This window comes from Semicossyphus pulcher, unplaced genomic scaffold, assembly GCF_022749685.1.
Source record: "Semicossyphus pulcher isolate SPU_LCO1_2020_fin unplaced genomic scaffold, fSemPul1.0.p SCAF_17, whole genome shotgun sequence".
Taxonomy (NCBI): Eukaryota; Metazoa; Chordata; class Actinopteri; order Labriformes; family Labridae; genus Semicossyphus; species Semicossyphus pulcher.
The window spans coordinates 17,404,311-17,422,796 of NW_027211681.1; the positions used below are offsets into that span (position 1 = coordinate 17,404,311).

Genomic DNA, 18,486 nt, shown 5'->3' on the forward strand with positions numbered 1-18,486 from the left:
TACAATGACATAATTTGAGCCTTTTTTAACTTAAAAAAGTTACTTAAACCAATAAATCCACGCTTTAAAAGTATTTGGCAAGAAACAATAACATATAATTGATCAATTGTTGCAGCTTTAATCAAAGGCTGTTGCCCTAGGCGGGCAACTACATGCTATAACATGATTATGTCTGCATCTGCAACATGAAAAAACTCAATTTAAATGCTGCTACATTTAGAGATGACTGACTCATATCACAAAATATATTCAAAAAATATTAATATAATAATAAATAATATACATGTCCCTGTAAACAGGGGGATATACTATAAAATCCATCACAATGAGTCACTTTAGTTAACAAAAACTAGACACCTTTAAGAACAATTTACAACTTACTAAAGTAACACTGGTCAATACCGTACTCCGTACTGCAATGTTCATTTTATCACAAACATTTTGACAGAGGTCATTTCAAATAAAGTAGATGAATATCAGTAACAAAGAAGAGGAAGGTGGGAAAGGGCAACCTGTTCCAGGTGTTGAAATAACAAACTACTGCATGTGAGCATACTGTACACTATATAGCTACTTCATGAAAGACAGGTTTGGTTTTTACAGTCAGTGGACAAGTTTCCTAAAAATAAAACTCAGTATACAGAGAGTAAGGAAAAAGGCTGCAATGGGTTACGTACAGTTATACATCTGACCCTGTTCTGTGCAGTCCAACCATGTGGCGTACATACTCCTTATGCAGCATATCAGGGAGGACTCTCTGTTCAAATATCTCTCTGTCACTCAGACACACGCACACAAACAAACACACAAAGACTCAACACTGTCAACCAGTCACCACCTCTATGCCTCCCTGCCAGCCACTGCCTTTTCCCAAGTTCAACCCTGGGTCAAAAAACTAAACAGTAGACTAGTTGATATCGCCACCAAAGAATATATAACAACATTTTTGTATATTGTGTCATACTGGAGGGGTCACACTATGATGTACATTTGATTTAATGTGTCAGAAAGAGTGACAGGTGCAGGAGCTCATTCATACCTCTCACACTTTGAAATGAAAACTATGTGTCAGTAAACGGAGCAAAAGAGATGACTTAAAGCGCCCTATTGATCATGGCTGGCTATGCTGAACAGCTGGCATGCTCTGACATTTAAGAAATGAAGAAGATAGTGTCATAAGATAAATGTAACAAGCTGGTGGTCGTTTTAAAGATGAATCACTCCATTATTCATTACATTTGCATACCAACATGACTAATTGAGCTGTTTCCTTACGCGTGTATTGAGCAGAAATGATTAAAAAAAAGAAAAATGTCACTTTAGGATAATTCCTTCAATAATCATTGTCACTGCCCACTTCCATCTAAAGCAATCCTCTAGTGGCTGGAGTATGTTATCGCAGTTTTTCATTATCTGGACTGATAAAGGCACAATACGAACATCCAAGACACGGTGGGTCAAATGTACAGAAGTAAACCAGCCCCCTTCCTAAATCAACTACACGCTTATTACAAGAGGTTTCAGCTGCGGTACAGCTTTATTATAAGCAACATATCGGAGCATAACTGTCGCTTCCCTTTTCTAACCGCGTTATTGATCGTAGTCTGTCTGCAATGAATGGCTGCAAAGGGAAGGGGGGGAAAACCCTGAACTTCAGGTGACCGACCATGGCTCTGACACAGCCTGCATGCAGACTGGGAGGGGTAGAGAAAATACACTGGCTTTGAGGGGGAGAAAAACACACTTTTTAAAGTCGACGACAAACACGCGCGAGCAAATTCAGTTCCGCGGTGTAGAAGCCAAACTATGAGGCGAAAGTTAGACATTTATAGCCGAGGAAATGAAGTTTACCGAGCGTTGCTAGATAGCGCTATTGCTAACTAGGAACACTAGGGTACGGGGAGCCAGACTCTGGCTTGTCTGATCCGACTGACCCTTCATTTTATTGCGGCCAGACTCCCAGATCCTCCCCTTTCTACCCGAAAAGCGACCGAGCAGAGAGGCGAGCACGTTCTAGAACGCTCGGCCGTTATTCCTCACACACAACCGACACATATGCCAACTGACCGCAACCTTTAGCGGAATCGGACCTCTATCGATTATACTCTTAATAAAGCCACGTATCATTTATCCACTCACTGCCTGGGCTAACGTTACCCATCGCCAACAACATGGCTGCCTCGCTCGGACCTAAAAAGGGAGAAATAACCTACGCCGAGTCTTTTGTCTGTTTCACCTCTTTAACCCTAAACTACTGCGCAAAACACACGGAGAGCCGTTAAAATAGAACAAATAGAGCGAGCGACTTACGTGAAGGCAGGCGCTTGGGTTGCTCCTGCTTCCTCCTTGGCATTTTCCCCCGTTTTTAATCACATTCTCGTCCTTGTTTAGGGATAAGAAGAAAAAAGGTTTTTCCCATTGAGACTGGAGGCGCCAGTGATGGCAGGGACTTGGTCGTGCACCTGGCTTTGCTCGGTTTAAAGTGTATTGTTGGGGAATGGGAACACAGGCGGAGGAGGTGCCGCTGTTGTTGTTGCCGTGTCTTGACTATGGCTGCTCTCGGTGCAAGTGTGTCTCCGAGCCCCTAACTAACACTAATGCAGGGATCAAAGGGCAGCAACAGCAGAGCAGCCACACGCGCGCACGCACGCTCACTCACACACATACACACATTCACACGCTCTCTCTCTCTCTCTCTCTCGCACACACACACACACTCACGCACACGCTCACTTTCACGCGCACGCACACATTCGAGGAGCTCGCCCCCGAGAGCAGCGTACGGACAAGGTGCCCCCAAGCTTTCAGGGTGTAGAGCTGAAAAGAAAATGTATTTGAAGAAGAAAAAAGGTTTTTCATTTAGCGGAGACACCGTGGTGAAGGAGTCGAATTACGTTAACGGAATTGATTTAATTTTCATCAAAAATCACATCATAGTAAGTGAGTGACGAAAATAATTTATGCGAATGATGCAAACATGAATGGACATGTCAATTTATACGATATAGAATACATAAAGCAGGGGTATGTTTATCAGGAATTTAGCTTACTTTCGCCAGAGTGACAATTTGCTGCTATAACAAAGCTTTCTAAAATATAATAGTTAATATAACTAATAAGAAATATAAGTAATGAAATTAGTATCCAATTCGCAAAAGAATTAAAAGAAAAAGAGGTATGCTAATATTGACTGGAGGACATAATTTTTTTCCATTGCATTTGTAAAAATGTCTAAGTTAAATCTATGCTCCTATTTGTAATGCAATAACATTTTCACTTCTTAGTATAGTATTAATAATATAATAGAGTAATTATATACTCAGAGGAGAAGATTTTTCCTTGGGATAGAGTGTATACATAAAAAGTTTCTACCAATTTTACCATCATTTATAAACTGCATAAAAGTTACATGAAGAAAAATAACACCTAAAAGCTGCAACTTGATCATCCTATGTTTTAATTTGGTTTATTTCTGTCATCACTTCCTCCCACCTACCCCACACACAGGCTTCATACATGTCAGGCCGCTAATTTAAAAACTGCCTGCTGAGTTATACCTAGAAATGTTCTATTTAAAGAACAGTACATTGTGTGGGAACCAGCATTAAATCAGGTGGGGGGGCTTTAACAGGTGTCAGTGTCAGAAAAACGTCCAACAATTATCCCACCCGATGTAGTCATCTCCTCATCAAAGTTGAGAGAGCAGAACTGGCCAGAGCTGAGTCCTCCTCCCTCTCAGCTGGGTGTTGGGGCTTTTTCACAGCGCAGGCTGTCCCCCACTCCCTGCTGTTGGACTCCTCCAGGCTGCGTTCTGTTGGCCTGCCGCGTTCTTTCACACCTCGGCCGCGTGTGAGGAGAGCTGTGTCTTCATCCCTCCATCCCTCCATCCTCCAGTCCTCCTCCTGCCATGCCGTCCACCCACCCCCAGCGGAGGCGCAGGAGGCTCGTTACCGTGGCAATTAGTGAAAAGCCCAAATTAGCCCTCTTGGCTGTCCACAGGTGACAAAGACACTTTGCATTTCTGCTAATTAGGAAACAGAACAACATGATTAAATGGGGCCTATCAGGAGGAGAGTGGACAAACATGGTCCACAAATAGAAAAGAGTTTTATATTATTGCATCTCCTGAATGAAATGATTAAGACATCCCATTAGGTTTTTAATTTGTGGAGAGGAAAGTGTTGGGCTGTGATACTGAATATTGCAATACTTAATATTACAGTTTGAATAGACTTGTGTATACCTGCACCTGCGGATGAACAGTTTGTAGACAGGTGCATTGACCAAAGAGTTGATATGCTGCTGAAAGGAAAAGGTTCAATTCGGTTTGTTTCAGTGTTTCTTGCACATTGTCTGTATTTGAGTGGACAGCACAAATATGCATATGCCAAGACCTTTCGATAATGTCTCGAACTACCTCAGGGAAAAAATACTTCATTTAAACACTCAAATATCTACTAGCTCTGCTGGTGGAACATTCAACTTTGACAAAGAGTTATAAATGAAGTTTGATCCACATATATATGTATGGGATTTATTCCAGTGTGTATGTAAGCAAGAATAACGTTGCAAACAATGGAAACAGGGACATGCACAGACATTTTCTTGATCAGATCAGTATGTCTGTAAAATGCAGCACAGTGCACGCAATATTTTACGATTCAAATAGATCATTGTAACACAGCAGATGTGGTTTGTGCATCTTGTATAAAATCACAGATAAATGTCTGTTTTCTGTGGGTTTCTGAGTCATTTAATGCATACATTATGCTCAGCTTAGTCCGTGCTAGATCTTGCTCTGTGTATCCATTCTTCGCTTATTACGACACATTAGTGGTAATTAATGATTGCAAACTCACTTTAATATAAAGCTCAATTTACCAGGCTGACTATTACAGACACAAATCTGTGTAGAGATGAAAAACTTCTGCATCCAGTGCCTTCACTTTACATTTCCATGAACGGATATAAAGTTAACTACTGGTGTTTATCTTGGTGGTGTTTTTCTTCCCACATGAGTGGTTGGTCACCATGTGGAGGTCACAGCCTGTTCTCTGACCCCGACAATGCCACGCAGCTGAGGTAATGCAGGCAACAGGACAGTCTGCTGATAGTATCCAGCCATGCAACACTGACATGACCTCACTCAGGGCCGAACCTAAAGGTCATTCCTCATTGGTTACATGAGCAGGGACACTGCTCAGATTTCCCAGCTGGAACACACAATAAACACTGTACACACACTAATGCAATGAGGATTTCACTGAATATCCCCGCCACAATAAGAGCAGTGCAATTGTGTCTGCTGTGCGGCAAAGATGTAGAATAAACTGGAGGTCAATTAGAATTGTTTTGTTTCTCTCCCCAATAACTACGCGGGTTCCCTGCTTTGAAAACAGCTCATTTTGTCAGTCGACATTATTACTACTTATTAAAACGGTTCCCTATAGTGGCACAACAGTTAGTGGGGGCTAAATGAGTTTCAGGTGCTGCAGTGGAGGATGGAGCAGACTAACATGCTTATGTGCCTCAGGGACAAAAACTGAACATCCTCTTTCTTCTCCTTTTCTCTGCCTCTTTTTCCTCCTCTTCTTTCCTCCTCCGGGCCTTGTCCTGTGCGGGCGAGGCTGGTTGGGCTAACGTTAGGCTCGGCCAGTCAGATGTTGCCCTGGGGTAAACAGAAACATCTGTCCCCTGCCCAGCCGTGACTGTCGCTGAGTGATAAATCCTGGGGTGGCTTGTGCCAGCGCTGTCCGGCGCGCCACCTGTCCCCCCTCCTACACAATATCCCCAACCCAACCCCTTCACACACACACACACACACACACACACACACACACACACTTCACCCTATTTGCACTCGTCCGCCTTCATCCTGACAGTGTGACAGAAGCAGGTGGTTCACTCCCTCTTTGCCCTCTGGCCTTCTATGCTCTCGTCCTCGGTTGGCACATTTATGCAGGGAGCGAGAAGGGTTGTCGCCCCAAGCAAATACCAATGTAGAGATCTCTGTTTCTTGGTATTCATCTGTAGTCATGGAAAACTCAAGAGCCTATGGAGGTTGTTTCTTTAAATCAGGTAGAAAGTGTGCAGATCTGATCACCTAAGTGTCACAAAGGTAAACAAACTGCTCGGGTAAAGAAAAAAACATCAGGAAGTGGAACTTAAAATGAGAACGATTGTTACTCTCTTCTGTCACGTCTTACTCTCCTGCTACCACTTCCTCTCTCTGCTCTACTACTTTTACTAGTGTGACAGAGGCAGGTGGCCAACTTCCTGCCCTTTGACCTTCAACAGTTTCCCTTCAGTGAGGAGACAGTGCAAACACACACACACACTTACATATATACAAAGAGGAGGAGCCTAGGTTGCCCTGGGTGAACTGGGGCAGAGGTCTTGCAGAAAGGCCCTGGAGGGAAGTGAAGGTCCTTCGACTCAGGGACAGGAGTTATTTTAGCATCAAACGTGACAGCCCGAGTGATCAACAGAGCCAAAAATGTACATCAGAAAGAAAGAGACGTAGCACATAAAATGAAGCCCTGTCTTACGAAAAGCTGGTAAAACATTTAAAAGGATAAGTGAGCTGATTTGAGCAGTTAAAAAAACAAGTCCTCTTTTATCATTTCAAGCAGCTTACATACTGTATTGTAGTCCATTTTTCAAGGAAAGTCATAAAGTAATAGGACAGTAACAATGTCTGCCACCTGCCTCTAAATCACCTTTTTATTCCAGAGGCTGTCTGAGCAAAAATAATTACAAAAAGTGCTACGAACAGCCATTCATTTGTCCACCTCTCTGCCCTTGGCTGCTTGACTATCTTTTTTCTGTACAGTATGTCTGAATTTATCCAGCAAAAGGCCAGTAATAACTCCTTTTCACCATTTAAAATAATATCAGATGAAAGAGCACTTCAAATTTCAAACGTGTCTTTTATTTTTGTAGCCGTACTTTGGGCTTGTGCACGCCTGTGTGTGTGATTTGCATGTTTGTTTTATGCCTCTATGTGTGTGTAAGAGGACCCCTGCTGATTAATGTCACTTCATATTGTAATGGAGCGTGCTGAACATGTTCTGATATCTGTAATGTGTCGCCAGTCTCAGCTTGATTTTATTGCCATGGTCTAATAGGATATTGCCACGATCACAATTTGGATTAACTTCCATATCGCTGCTGTTAAACCCAGAGAGGTTCTGTGTGTGTGTGCGCGCGCGATTTGATAGGGAAGTGGTGGGTGTCTATCAGGGTGGGCTTCTTTGCTCGATTAATTTCACATTCTCCTTCATAATGTTTGTCACCACAATAGTTTTCATTATGAACAGTTACAGCTGCTGTTTTGGGAGGAAACATCTTTGACCCTGTGTAAAATAATGAGGAGAGACGGCACCAGCAAGTGCTTTCTTTAATGATTGGCTTGCCTCTTAGGCACACACACAAACACACACGCTCTTACAGGTATTAAAAAACCCTGGTAAAGAGGTCTGGCACGCTTTTGTACGAACATTTTGTTGTCAGCAGGGAGCAGGGAACTCTATGCAGAGAAGGCTGCCCTTGCTCTGTGAGTCCTTTGTCTCCCTTCATCCCCAGGCTCCACCTCTCTCTCTGCAAGCCGTCCAATGGGAGAGCCTTCAGGTATTGACCTTATCGGGTGGAGGTCAAAGCCAGGTCAGGGATCTGTTGCTAGGCTACCATCAGATAAGTGGGCAGGGTGTGCAGCGGTGGGTGGCTCTGTCATTCAGGGCTCGTCATGTAATCTTGTTCATTTGCAGACAATTGTCTGGACGTCAGAAAGGCTATCTGGCCCATACTGTTGTAATGAAACACATTAAAATATTAAAACCGGCCATGCTGAGCATTGGCAGCTCCTCCTGGCACAGGCCTTTTTTTTACAGTCATGCCAACTGTCATGCAGTAACATGAGCCCCTTAAATACGCCTGTGTGGTTGGCTGTGTTGTAATTTCAGAGTTGTAGAGGATGTATTCATTAGGTTGTTTTATTTTGTTCTGCTTTATTTGATGTTTTAGACAATAAGTGGCTTTCAGAACGGCCTGATTACGACAATGCAGTTCAGCAATGATACAGGGTCATTACTGTGATGTTACAAGGAGATTATAATTGAATGTATAACACACATTTAATTCCAATCTAAAACTGCACTTACAGATGCAACAACATTAATGATAAATGAAATAAAACCTTGTAATCGAACTTCATTTCAGCTAAATCTTTAATTTGTGACTAAAAACAGGATATCCTCAAACTACTGTTAACTTATCTCAATCTTTATCTATATATGGATGTGCTTTTACTATAAATGCTCTACATTAAAGAGTGGATTTAGTGTGTCTGTACAGCTAGTCTCAAAGCAAATGAGTCAAAAAATTAAATTAATAAGACCTTTAATAAGTCATTTATAATTAAGAACTGGATATCTTCAAAGGATAAAGCAACACTGTACCTTTGCCCATCTGTAGATATAAATGCATATATATTTTTCCTACAAATACTGTACATAAATAAGTGGCTGAATCCATTCATGACTCATGACTCATTTAGGGGTACAGGTGGGAAGGCATCTTGTTGTTTTCTAACCTACAACCTTTAAATAGAGTACAAAGTGTGCTACAGCAGTCTGTTTGAAGAGGGAGAGGGAGGGGGGAGAGAGAGAGGAGAGAGGGAGGGAGGGAGGGAGGGAGGGGGAGAGAAAGAAAAAGAGAGAGATAGTTGTTGCATCTTCACACAAACATGGTCTGTTCTCCCACTCTGCCATTCCACCACCTGGACCGAGCTATGTGGGAGACTGCGCCACACAGTGATGAACGACACCAAACAGGACAATTTCTGTTCACACTGCGGGTCATGTGGAGCAAGACGGCTTGACACAGCATCTGTGTCATATCACAGGTTCCTCTTCCATGACACCTGCATTTTGTCAATGTCACCCACTCAGCCGCTCAGGTTAAGCGGCGGGACTGGGAGGAAGTTGGCCTTCGGAGGCCGCGCGAGGAGCAAGACCTCAGCCGGTTAGACATAAAGAGACCTAGATAAGGCACGTGGCAATTTGTCCATGCCAGTCCTTGTACTGTACTGTAGCTCCAACATGGGATCTCGTCTGTTAGATTGGCGCATTGTGAAAAGAGGTTCTCAGTGTCTGGGCGCTTGCCAGCTGACATTCCACGGAGACAAATTGAGAGAGAGGCTCCGGCAGATTTATCGGGCCATTGGCTCGCCTCAGGAATTCTCTTGTAACATGGCACTCCTGTGAAAGGGATAAAGAAATTAGTGTAAAACAGCCCCCCCACGCCCCTTCTCCCACAGCACCCGTTTAGATATCACACACAGACACTTCCTTATTTTATATAAATGTGGATGAACACAAGATGGATGGGTCTGAGCTTCTCATTTCTATGAATATTCACGAGGGTGGGCAAGAGAGCGGTGCTGTATTCTGGCTGTTGAGTCACAGGTCCTCAGTGGCAGGAAGCACTGCTGGTCAAATGACAGAGAGAGAGAAAGAGAGAGAGACATGGCGGAGAGAGAGAGAGAGAGAGATATGTGTGTGTGTGTGTGGGATTTGAAAGGAACTGCTCCTGGCTGTCTTGGATATTTATGCCTTTCTAAAGCAATGAGGTGTTTGGAGAAAGAAGCCAGTTATGTTCTTAATGCTACAGTAAGAACAGGAAGCTTTCTTTTGCTCGAACAGACTACAGTGTGTGAATGTGAGGACATGGGTTCACCTCTGACCTGTTGATCAATAGAGGCATTTGATTGACTTGGCTTTTCTCGTCTGGTCTTTAAATGTCTGCAGAAGAAGATCACGCAAACACTCTATATAGCCTCCTCTTTAAATATTCATGCAACCATACATTATAGACATCATGAAATAATAAGGATTAATTATTAATTACTGGTATAAGCTGTTGGAAAATTCACTTCCTGGTTTTGCATACAATAGAGCCCTAATGCCATCCCCCATATCATCTGTCAGCATCTAGAGGTTATCTGCCAACTTGATGAACAGAGAGATTGGCTATGAAACACAAGGTGTGACAGTATGGCAATATGTTATAGTATGCAGGCAGAGCTCATCAGGAAAGAGAGGACGAGCGGCTTTGTTCCAAATGTCACGATGCATATTTATGGGCGCACTGGAGTGGCTCCTTGTATAAGCACCATTCACCATCTATCAAGCCAAACCACTACAGTGTCTCTCTGACAACTCGGTAGGATAGTGTTGTGTGACAAAGTGATCAAACTGGGCGATCTGCTCATGGCTCGAGCCAGATTTTTCTTGTGAAACTGACTGTCATTTAGACAGTTAAGACAATAAGCCATGCTGAGTTTAACAAAGTGCAATTATTAGTAAGTGTGCGCACAATTGTTTTTATGACAGGATGCTTCGAGGCAAACTTATTCACACAGGCTTGTCGCATTGTTGAAAAAGTTTATTTTAAGGTTCCTAAAATGCTCCTTTTTTCCTCCCTTTATGCGACAAAAAAGGGACTGGATGTGGGGCTTTAAAATGCATCCCCTCCCTCCCTCAGATTGAGATATTGAAGGGAAGTGAGAGAGGATAAGGTGACATGGGAGGGTGTCAGACAGAAAGACAGACAGACCGCCAGATACAAGCAGAGCCCTCAGCATAAGCTCCACTGAGCTCCCTTTCCCCTCAGGAGGATCTCAGGAGACTTGTGTGCTGGCTGGCTGGCTGCGCCTGGGCCATATAGCACAGGATGGGCAGTCTGACTGTCTGTCTGCTGTGCCGCTCCTTAGGGAAAGAACATGGCTCCAGGGCTGCAGCTGATTTGAGACGGGCCCAGGACTATACCCTGGGGGACGCCAACCAGGGAGAATTGGTTCTCTGAAGCTCTCTTTTTAGGCTTTTGTGAGCAGTGGAGCTTGCTGGCTGTGGAGAGAGACGGAACAAGAGGAAGGCTTTCATCTTGACTGTGAGCAGCTCAGTGGATTTCCTCCAAATTACAGGGAGTGATTACATCCCACCTCGAATGCATCGCGCCACCCTCTTCTCTCTGCATGGGGCCCCCAGGCAGCCAACCGCTGTCAACTGTCAGTGCTCACAGCTGAGTCATTAAGTGGAAGTTGAGCAATGTGTCACTGCCACGGAAATAATAAGGAGCACAAATCCAAAGCACAGGGACACTCGTTGCACCTTGTGGGTAATTTACCACTGCTTATACAATGTCATTATCCTGTCATACAGTTATAGGCTATGACGATGGGATTCAGGACTTTTAAAGGTCTGACCACCTGTTTTGGGGAGCACTTCTGCAGGCATGGAAGAGGTCACGAGGGATTTCAAACAAGTCAGCCCTCAGTGCTACAAAGGCAACAAATCCAAGCTGCAAGCCATGCAGTTGAGGTTTCCAAGCCTCCTTTTGATGGAAGAAAGGCCTCCCATCATTTCCAAGCTATTACTTCCATACAGTTAGGGATTACATAGAAGCAGGAACAGGGACGCTCTGTCTACCAATCTGTTTTTTATTTGAAAACTCCCCCAAGCTTTTCCATTATCTTCTCCATATCAAGCTTGACCTGAAGAGAAAACCTGGCTTCAGAAGGGTCAATGCAGTCTAGACTTTCTCCTCATCCTGCACGGCCGACCCCCACCTCCACCCTCCATCCTGCATATTGCTTGAGGACACAAGAGGGATGTGTTCCCCCCCTCCCCTCTTCATTCCCACTCACCTCAAGCCTCTGCCTCCGTTGGTCCAGTCCCCCTATTTCCCACCTACAATAGCATCTCCCGTCACCATAATCTTTCTATTTCACATGCCCGCCCCTCGGGGTTAAGGGGCCTGGAGATGGAGAGGGGATTTGTCTCTCAATTGACAGCACGGCTGTTGTGCTTTCTGGCTGACCACTCTTACAATGAATGGTCAGAGGATTTTTGAAGAAATGTCACTCACTGCTTGTGTGGACGCTGAGGTCTTTAGATGTTTTTTAAGTTTAAGACATCTGGCCTCATAGATCCTATTAGAAGAAGAACTTAATAAATGATTGATGAAACCCTTAATTATATCATTTAGGAGCAATAATATATCACCTATTGAACCTAATGCAAACACTAATATTACCACAACTATTAATATCCCAACTGTGGCTGCTTCTACAACTTACTAAAACTGCAAATACTCAAACTATTGCTTCTAATTAAATTTGTTGACGGTGGCCTCATTTAATTTTTTTGGCGACTTTTGGACAGCTGCAACAATCTGTAAGTTGGTATGGTGAAAGTTATAATACAAACAGTTGCTTATTACTATATCCAGCAGGTACTGACAACATCATCATGTATTTGGAGTCATGTTTATGCATCTGATAAATGGTAGTCCAATATTCACTTTCTTTTAGCTCTGTTTTTGGTCCCTACCAACTCGCTGCTATTTTTTCTATGCCAAATTGAATATAACATCCATCTATACCGCTTATCCTGTTCAGGTGACCCAGCTGTCATTGGGCGTGAGGCGGAGTACACCCTAGACTGGTCGCCAGTCAATCACAGGGCTGACACATAGAGACAGACAACCTTTAACGCTCACTCCTACAGGCAGTTTTAGAGTCACCAGTTATCTTTGGACTGTGGGAGAAGGCCAGAGTACCTGGAGGGAACCCACACATGCACGTGCAAATTCCACACAGAAAGGCCCCCTGGATTCGAACCCGGAACCTTCTAGCTGTGAGGCGACAGCGCTAACCACTGTGCAGCCCTTGAGTATAGCAGCTTTCAATTGAGATTAAAGCAAAAACAAGGAAACTCCAAAGCTGGCATTAAAATGAATTAATTAAATGGACTGTGGATGTGTAGAAAAATGATAATACAAGACAGAAAAATGCCTGAAGCTACTTGACACTAAACAGGAAAATCTGCAATACAAAAACATGTGACCTCTATTGCAGTGTGGAAAAATTAATAGTGAGATTGTAAACCTGGTCCTGACGGGAAATTAATTTGTAGGCAAGTAAATCAACTTAATTGCCAGTGATAACCTAGATAATATGTATAAACAATGACTGTTATACATTAGATTGGTAAGAACTAGAAGCAAAAATGAAGCCTTCTCATGCTTACCTGCTATTAATGTGTAAAAAAAAAAAGGGTTGGCATTTTAGAGGTGTACTCCTACACACTTTAATTTGAAGTAATGTAAAGGCTGCAGAAAGTGTGGCCACCATTGACATGTAATGTGTATGCGTGGTAAAATGGAATGTGGTGTTGACAATGATTTGAGACCAATTAACCCCCATTTCAGCTGTATTATTAGCTATCACTGGTGGATTTCTGCAGGTTACAAGCAAAACACACTTATCTCACATCCCTGTGATTGCTCAGTTCAACTTCTTATTGCCTAAGCTGCAGCCTGAAACATGTGCATCATTTGCCCGTGAGGACGCAGCCTCGATCGCAAGTTCAAGTTTTATTTGAAGCGAAAACTTTACGACCTGGAAAAAATGGTCACATTATCATTAAATTATTGCTTTTATTGTATTAAGCCATCAAATTATGGGTAGTCACATTTGGTGCATTCAGGGACGGAGCTGCATAATAAGTGCGCCACATTTCAAATGGGAAAAAGCCACTTTTTATTACGACTAAGGCCATGCATTATGATAACAAAGGACAAGTAAATGTAAGGGCACAAAAGGTCACTTTTGAAGGCAACAGAAATAAACTGTGAGGTTTTTTTCTTTGCTAAAATTTCCTTCAAAGCCAGCAACGACGAAGGGAACAGGGGACGAGGGGAAAAAAATATCTTCATTGAATATTCATTAACCGGTGCCTAGGTGTATACATGGCTCTTAACCACTCTTGTTTATGACTTAAGGACTTGTAGTACTGACCTTAGTTTAACACAGCAGCAGATACCAAATTAACCTCTAGCCTCCACAGGGCTAGCCATGCCCTGCTAACAAGCAACCTGTCTAGACACACAAGAAGTACTTTATGATTCCACCTCTCACAATCCCCCTCTCTCCCTCTGTCTCTCTACCTCTCTCCCTCTCTTTCTCTCAACCCCTCTGTCTCTGTTAACACGTCCTGGCACATCCTCCCTCCCTCTATCCTCTTCTATCTCTCACCTCTCCATTTCATCCCTATTTCCCCCCTACACCATTTTTCATGTACCTCCCAAGCTGTGCAGTGTTTGGGTCATGCACCCAGCAACCACAGTTTTATCAGATGGTAGACTTTCTCTTATCCTTCACAACCTAGCCCGGCCAGAGCAGAGGAAAAAAAATGATGAAAAGACTTGAAACCTCCAGGAGCTTAATTTCAACACCCTCAGAAATAAAAACCCAATGTAGAAAAAAAGATATTATAAGATATTACAACAAAGTACTGTCAAATAAAGGTCACTGAAATCACTTTCAGGCATCATTTACATATTATTCCTTCTACATATTCTAGTATGATACTATTGTCATAGCTATGTTTGCTTATACTGAAGTATAGGAATTTGAATAAGCAGAATAATAGCTTTCTGTCAATAATTGTTGGATATTAAAGACACATGTACAAGTCTGTTCAAAGACAAATATTAATGCATTTTTAGTAGTTTTACTGTAGATGTAGAATTTTAATATTAATATTGTTCTTTACTTTTCCCTGTCTAAGATGAAGAACAAAACATTGACCTTTAGTCTTTCTCTTTTTCATTGTTTTGCCTAAAATGTCAGAAAATACTGAAAAAATATGATTATAATTTACCCAAGCAAAAGTGATGTATTCATATTTCTTGTTTTATTCAACCAACAGCCCACAAACTATAACGCTCAGTTAACTATTATAAATGATATATATTTAGAAATGTGTACATATTCATTTTCAGTTAATGTATCATCAATGAATGGACTAATTGTTGCACCTCTACCATACTTACTGTCTGCTTAAATATATACTATGTTTCCTTGATGACTGATCCAACATTTACCTTAAGTTGGTCTTCAGATCTGGTAGAAATTTTCATCATGACCGTTAAAGTTTGCACAGGTTCACAGGGGTCGTGCTGTAAAATGAATACCTAATTCATAAACACAGGAATAAAAAGTCTTCGTCAGATTCTGTGACATGTACAGTATTTAGAACTGTGACATTAACTGGAATCAAGGAATTGCTTTGAAAGGCAGAATAGCTTCATAAAAATGAATGGTAATTATAATCATTTTTATTTATCAAAAGAACTGTGTCACAGTGTGAGATCATAAGTTAATATCTATTTCGGATTAAATAGGGCAAAAATAAAAGGTATACATATGCAAAATTTGTATGCTTGAAATAATCATATTAAACAACTTGAAACAATTGGCAATGACCTCAGAAATGGATAACTAAGCAAAATTGTTATTATTATTATTATTATTATAAATATTATTATTATTATTACAGAACATACACTCCAATTTACCAAAAAACCAAGAGGACATGTCTATCAGGGTTGATTGTAGAAATATGTCTAAGCTTGGATTGTAGTGCTGTTACATACACAACAACAGCAGCCTTTCTATCTGCTTTTGAAGTGTACAAAAGAATTAAAAACTATAGCCTTGGGTAATTAAAGAAGCACAATACCGTTGTATGGCAAACTGATAATCTGTTTACTTAAAATTTGTTTTAAATATTGTCATATATCAAGTGTTCTTATATGACAACACACATACAATCTCTTGGTAACTGTTTTGTCTCTGAAATGTTAACATATAAACGCACACATTCTCAAACAATGTGAACCAATGCGGTGTTCAGATTTTTGTCCTCAGTAGGACTCCGTACGGTCCTCGCGTCTGATTGGTCAACCCGCGGTCCATGCCGAATACAATCGTTTAGAAGACGTTCAACGAGTAAGTGAAATGCTAGCATACGTGTAGCTAAAGATAGCGATTATAAATAACAAATCTATCCACGGACCGTGTCGTTTGCTTTTATACTATTAAATGTGTACAACGTACTTATAGGGATAAGGAACCTCTCACAGTGCAAGCAAATTCATCGAAGAGTTGGTTGTTAGCCGGCTAGCTACACTAATTGGCTAGCTACTGACGCTACTTGTCAATAAAGTGTAACACGGGTCTTAGTTATTTCGTTCTGCGTTAGTGTTTGGTAAAATCAGAAACATTTATACATTCTGCTACATGCCATACTCACTACAAAGTAAACCCTATAGTTAGACTGAAACGAATAAACGCCATTGACTTAGTTAGCTGGAACAATGCTAGTTAGCTTGTATTTGGGGGCTAATGTAGCTTATTGAAGTAAACTGCGATAATATAATCAACTGTCAATCTTCAACCCTTTCAGATCACAGCCAAGATGAGTCTGAGAAAGCAAACACCGAGTGACTTTCTGAAGCAAATCATTGGAAGACCTGTGGTCGTCAAATTGAACTCCGGTGTTGATTACAGAGGTAAATTAACCTGCATGTGACCTCTCCTTCTTGACCTCTCTCAATTATTTTCTTTAGCCACAACACTGCACATGTATTGGTCTGTCTACAGGTGTCCTGGCGTGCCTGGATGGTTACATGAACATCGCGATAGAGCAGACTGAGGAGTATGTCAATGGACAGCTCAAGAACAAGTACGGAGATGCGTTTCTGAGAGGGAACAATGGTAAGATCCTCAGATTTATAATTGTATCTCCATCAGGGCACATTTAGACTTGATACACAGTGAATGGGCTCATCATTTTTAAGGGGCTCTTGTCATTAAAGTGTTCTAGATAAGTTAAATAAGTGGAGTAGTCAATTAATTGAGAAACATAACCCAGAAAGGGGAATCTCTAGTCTAGAGACAATTTTTGTGCAATGGTTCACAGTTCCCTTGCCTTTGACTTGGTCTACAATCATGGAAATATGTTAGAGTAAATATTATTTGATCACTTTTCTTTAGAAACATCCATAAGGTTGATTATAATGACTGACCATTCTTCAGTTACAAGGACATTTTGACTTACTATTACAATTTTTGAGGACACTAAGGATGTGGGCAGAGAGATCCTAGGAAATGTAGATGGAAACGAAATGCTTCATGTGATAGAACTGTTCAAATGACAACACAACACTGGTAAAAGTAAGTAAGTAATCACATGGCATCTCAACCATCAGGACATCAATACAACTATATATATTTTTAAGTTTAAAATGCTCTGTATATCAGCCCTATGAGAATTGATTTAGGAGAAGATCTAAGTGTTTAAGTACTGTTTTTACCACAATTTCTTTTTTATTCTTTTGATCCAACTTTATCCAGGCATGTATTGTATTTACTGAATGTGAGTCATGCTGGGAGATGGAGTTCTCAGACCGACAAAGGGGCCAACAGTCAAAGCTGAGGCTATTTCAGTCAAGACAGAGCAGGCTGATAAAATTAGATTTACATAAATGTAACAATCGGTCTACCCTGCAGCCTTTCGCCTCCACCTTGACTGACCTGGGCAAAACATTTCTATAATATAATTTTTATATTTATGTGACTTTTTTTTTTTTTTCACAATGAAATCTGCTTCAGTGGGTCAGAGTTTCCCACAGAGGGTTTATTTGCGGCCTACCATGGGAAGTAAGGGTTGGAAAAAGCACAAGTCAACCATAAAGAACATTTTATTCAAGTATCAATACCGTATGTGTGCACCTCTGCAGCAGAGTTCTATTTTACTGGGGCCAAGAGTGTTTGTTCTATACTTGGACAACACTTTATTTATATTGTCAAAGAAGATATGAGATGTTATATTTCGACTACTTCACTGTCTCCTTTTTATACTAATCACTTGATACCAAATTCCTCAAGTGCTCAGATCTTGATATTCTGAGCAAGTTATTAGATTATTGACATCAAAGTATCTCTGAAAAGACGATCAAAGGACCAGGAAACAAGACATGATGCGAAGAAATTACAAATTGGTTTAGAGATGTCACGTGGTACTCAGAACATAACATTGTTTTGTCTTTGTTTTTTCCACAGTCCTGTACATCAGCACCCAGAAGAGGAAAGTGTAACAAAGATCACTCTGTTTTTATTTTATTTTTCAGTGTTTGATGTGTTCTTGGACAGTTGCCTCTTTTTTTTTAGTTCTGTAAAGCCTCAATTCCAGAAGAGTGTTTGTTTTTGTAAGAGTGGAATATATCAATAAATCCTGAGTTTGATTTATGTCTCATTTGGTGAATATTATTTCCACATTTTGCTGTTAATATCTTGAGGGAAGCTGCCTTTAGTAGTTTTTGTTTATGTAAAGTAGGTTTTCAAGCAACAGTCTCTTTTCAACAGGCCTAATTGTCATTCTTGTGTGGAGCTGTAGCTCATATTTTAATATCCTACGATTTAATTCTAGAGTATATATCGGACTTCTCCGCTGCCAGTAGGATTGTGGCAGTGGAATAAAGATGGGCATTTTTTGGATTATCATTCACTAAAAGTTTATCCCCAGAGCAAAATAAAAGGCAGGCAAATCTACCACTGTTTTACCACAAGGCTTCAAAAGG

At 41.3% G+C, this 18,486-nt stretch overlaps 2 protein-coding genes across 4 annotated transcripts in view; one reads left to right on the forward strand and one right to left on the reverse strand.

Annotated features, from left to right (window-relative positions):
- znf827 (zinc finger protein 827) overlaps positions 1 to 2,618 on the reverse strand; it is a 77,408-nt gene extending 74,790 nt beyond the window's left edge. For all 3 annotated transcript variants that reach the window (XM_069665757.1, XM_069665756.1, XM_069665753.1), the window contains exon 1: positions 2,311 to 2,618. In XM_069665757.1, the coding sequence (XP_069521858.1) occupies positions 2,311 to 2,353 (43 nt within the window). In that variant the 5' untranslated portion in view covers positions 2,354 to 2,618. The remainder of the gene's footprint in view (positions 1 to 2,310) is intronic.
- A 13,168-nt stretch (positions 2,619 to 15,786) lies between these two features.
- Positions 15,787 to 18,150, forward strand: lsm6 (LSM6 homolog, U6 small nuclear RNA and mRNA degradation associated). The gene is made up of 4 exons (XM_069666406.1): positions 15,787 to 15,853; positions 16,311 to 16,416; positions 16,508 to 16,621; positions 17,969 to 18,150. The coding sequence occupies exons 2-4, from the start codon at positions 16,323 to 16,325 to the stop codon at positions 18,001 to 18,003; spliced, it is 243 nt and encodes an 80-aa protein (XP_069522507.1). The 5' UTR covers positions 15,787 to 15,853; positions 16,311 to 16,322; the 3' UTR covers positions 18,004 to 18,150.
- Positions 18,151 to 18,486: the final 336 nt, after the last annotated feature.

Bases quoted from the DNA above. Each gene is read 5' to 3' on its own strand.
- lsm6 (XM_069666406.1), top strand. From the start codon at position 16,323: ATGAGTCTGAGAAAGCAAACACCGAGTGACTTTCTGAAGCAAATCATT. The intron at 16,417-16,507 runs GTAAATTAACCT...GTCTGTCTACAG, and splicing joins CTCCGGTGTTGATTACAGAG to GTGTCCTGGCGTGCCTGGAT. The intron at 16,622-17,968 runs GTAAGATCCTCA...TTTTTTCCACAG, and splicing joins GTTTCTGAGAGGGAACAATG to TCCTGTACATCAGCACCCAG.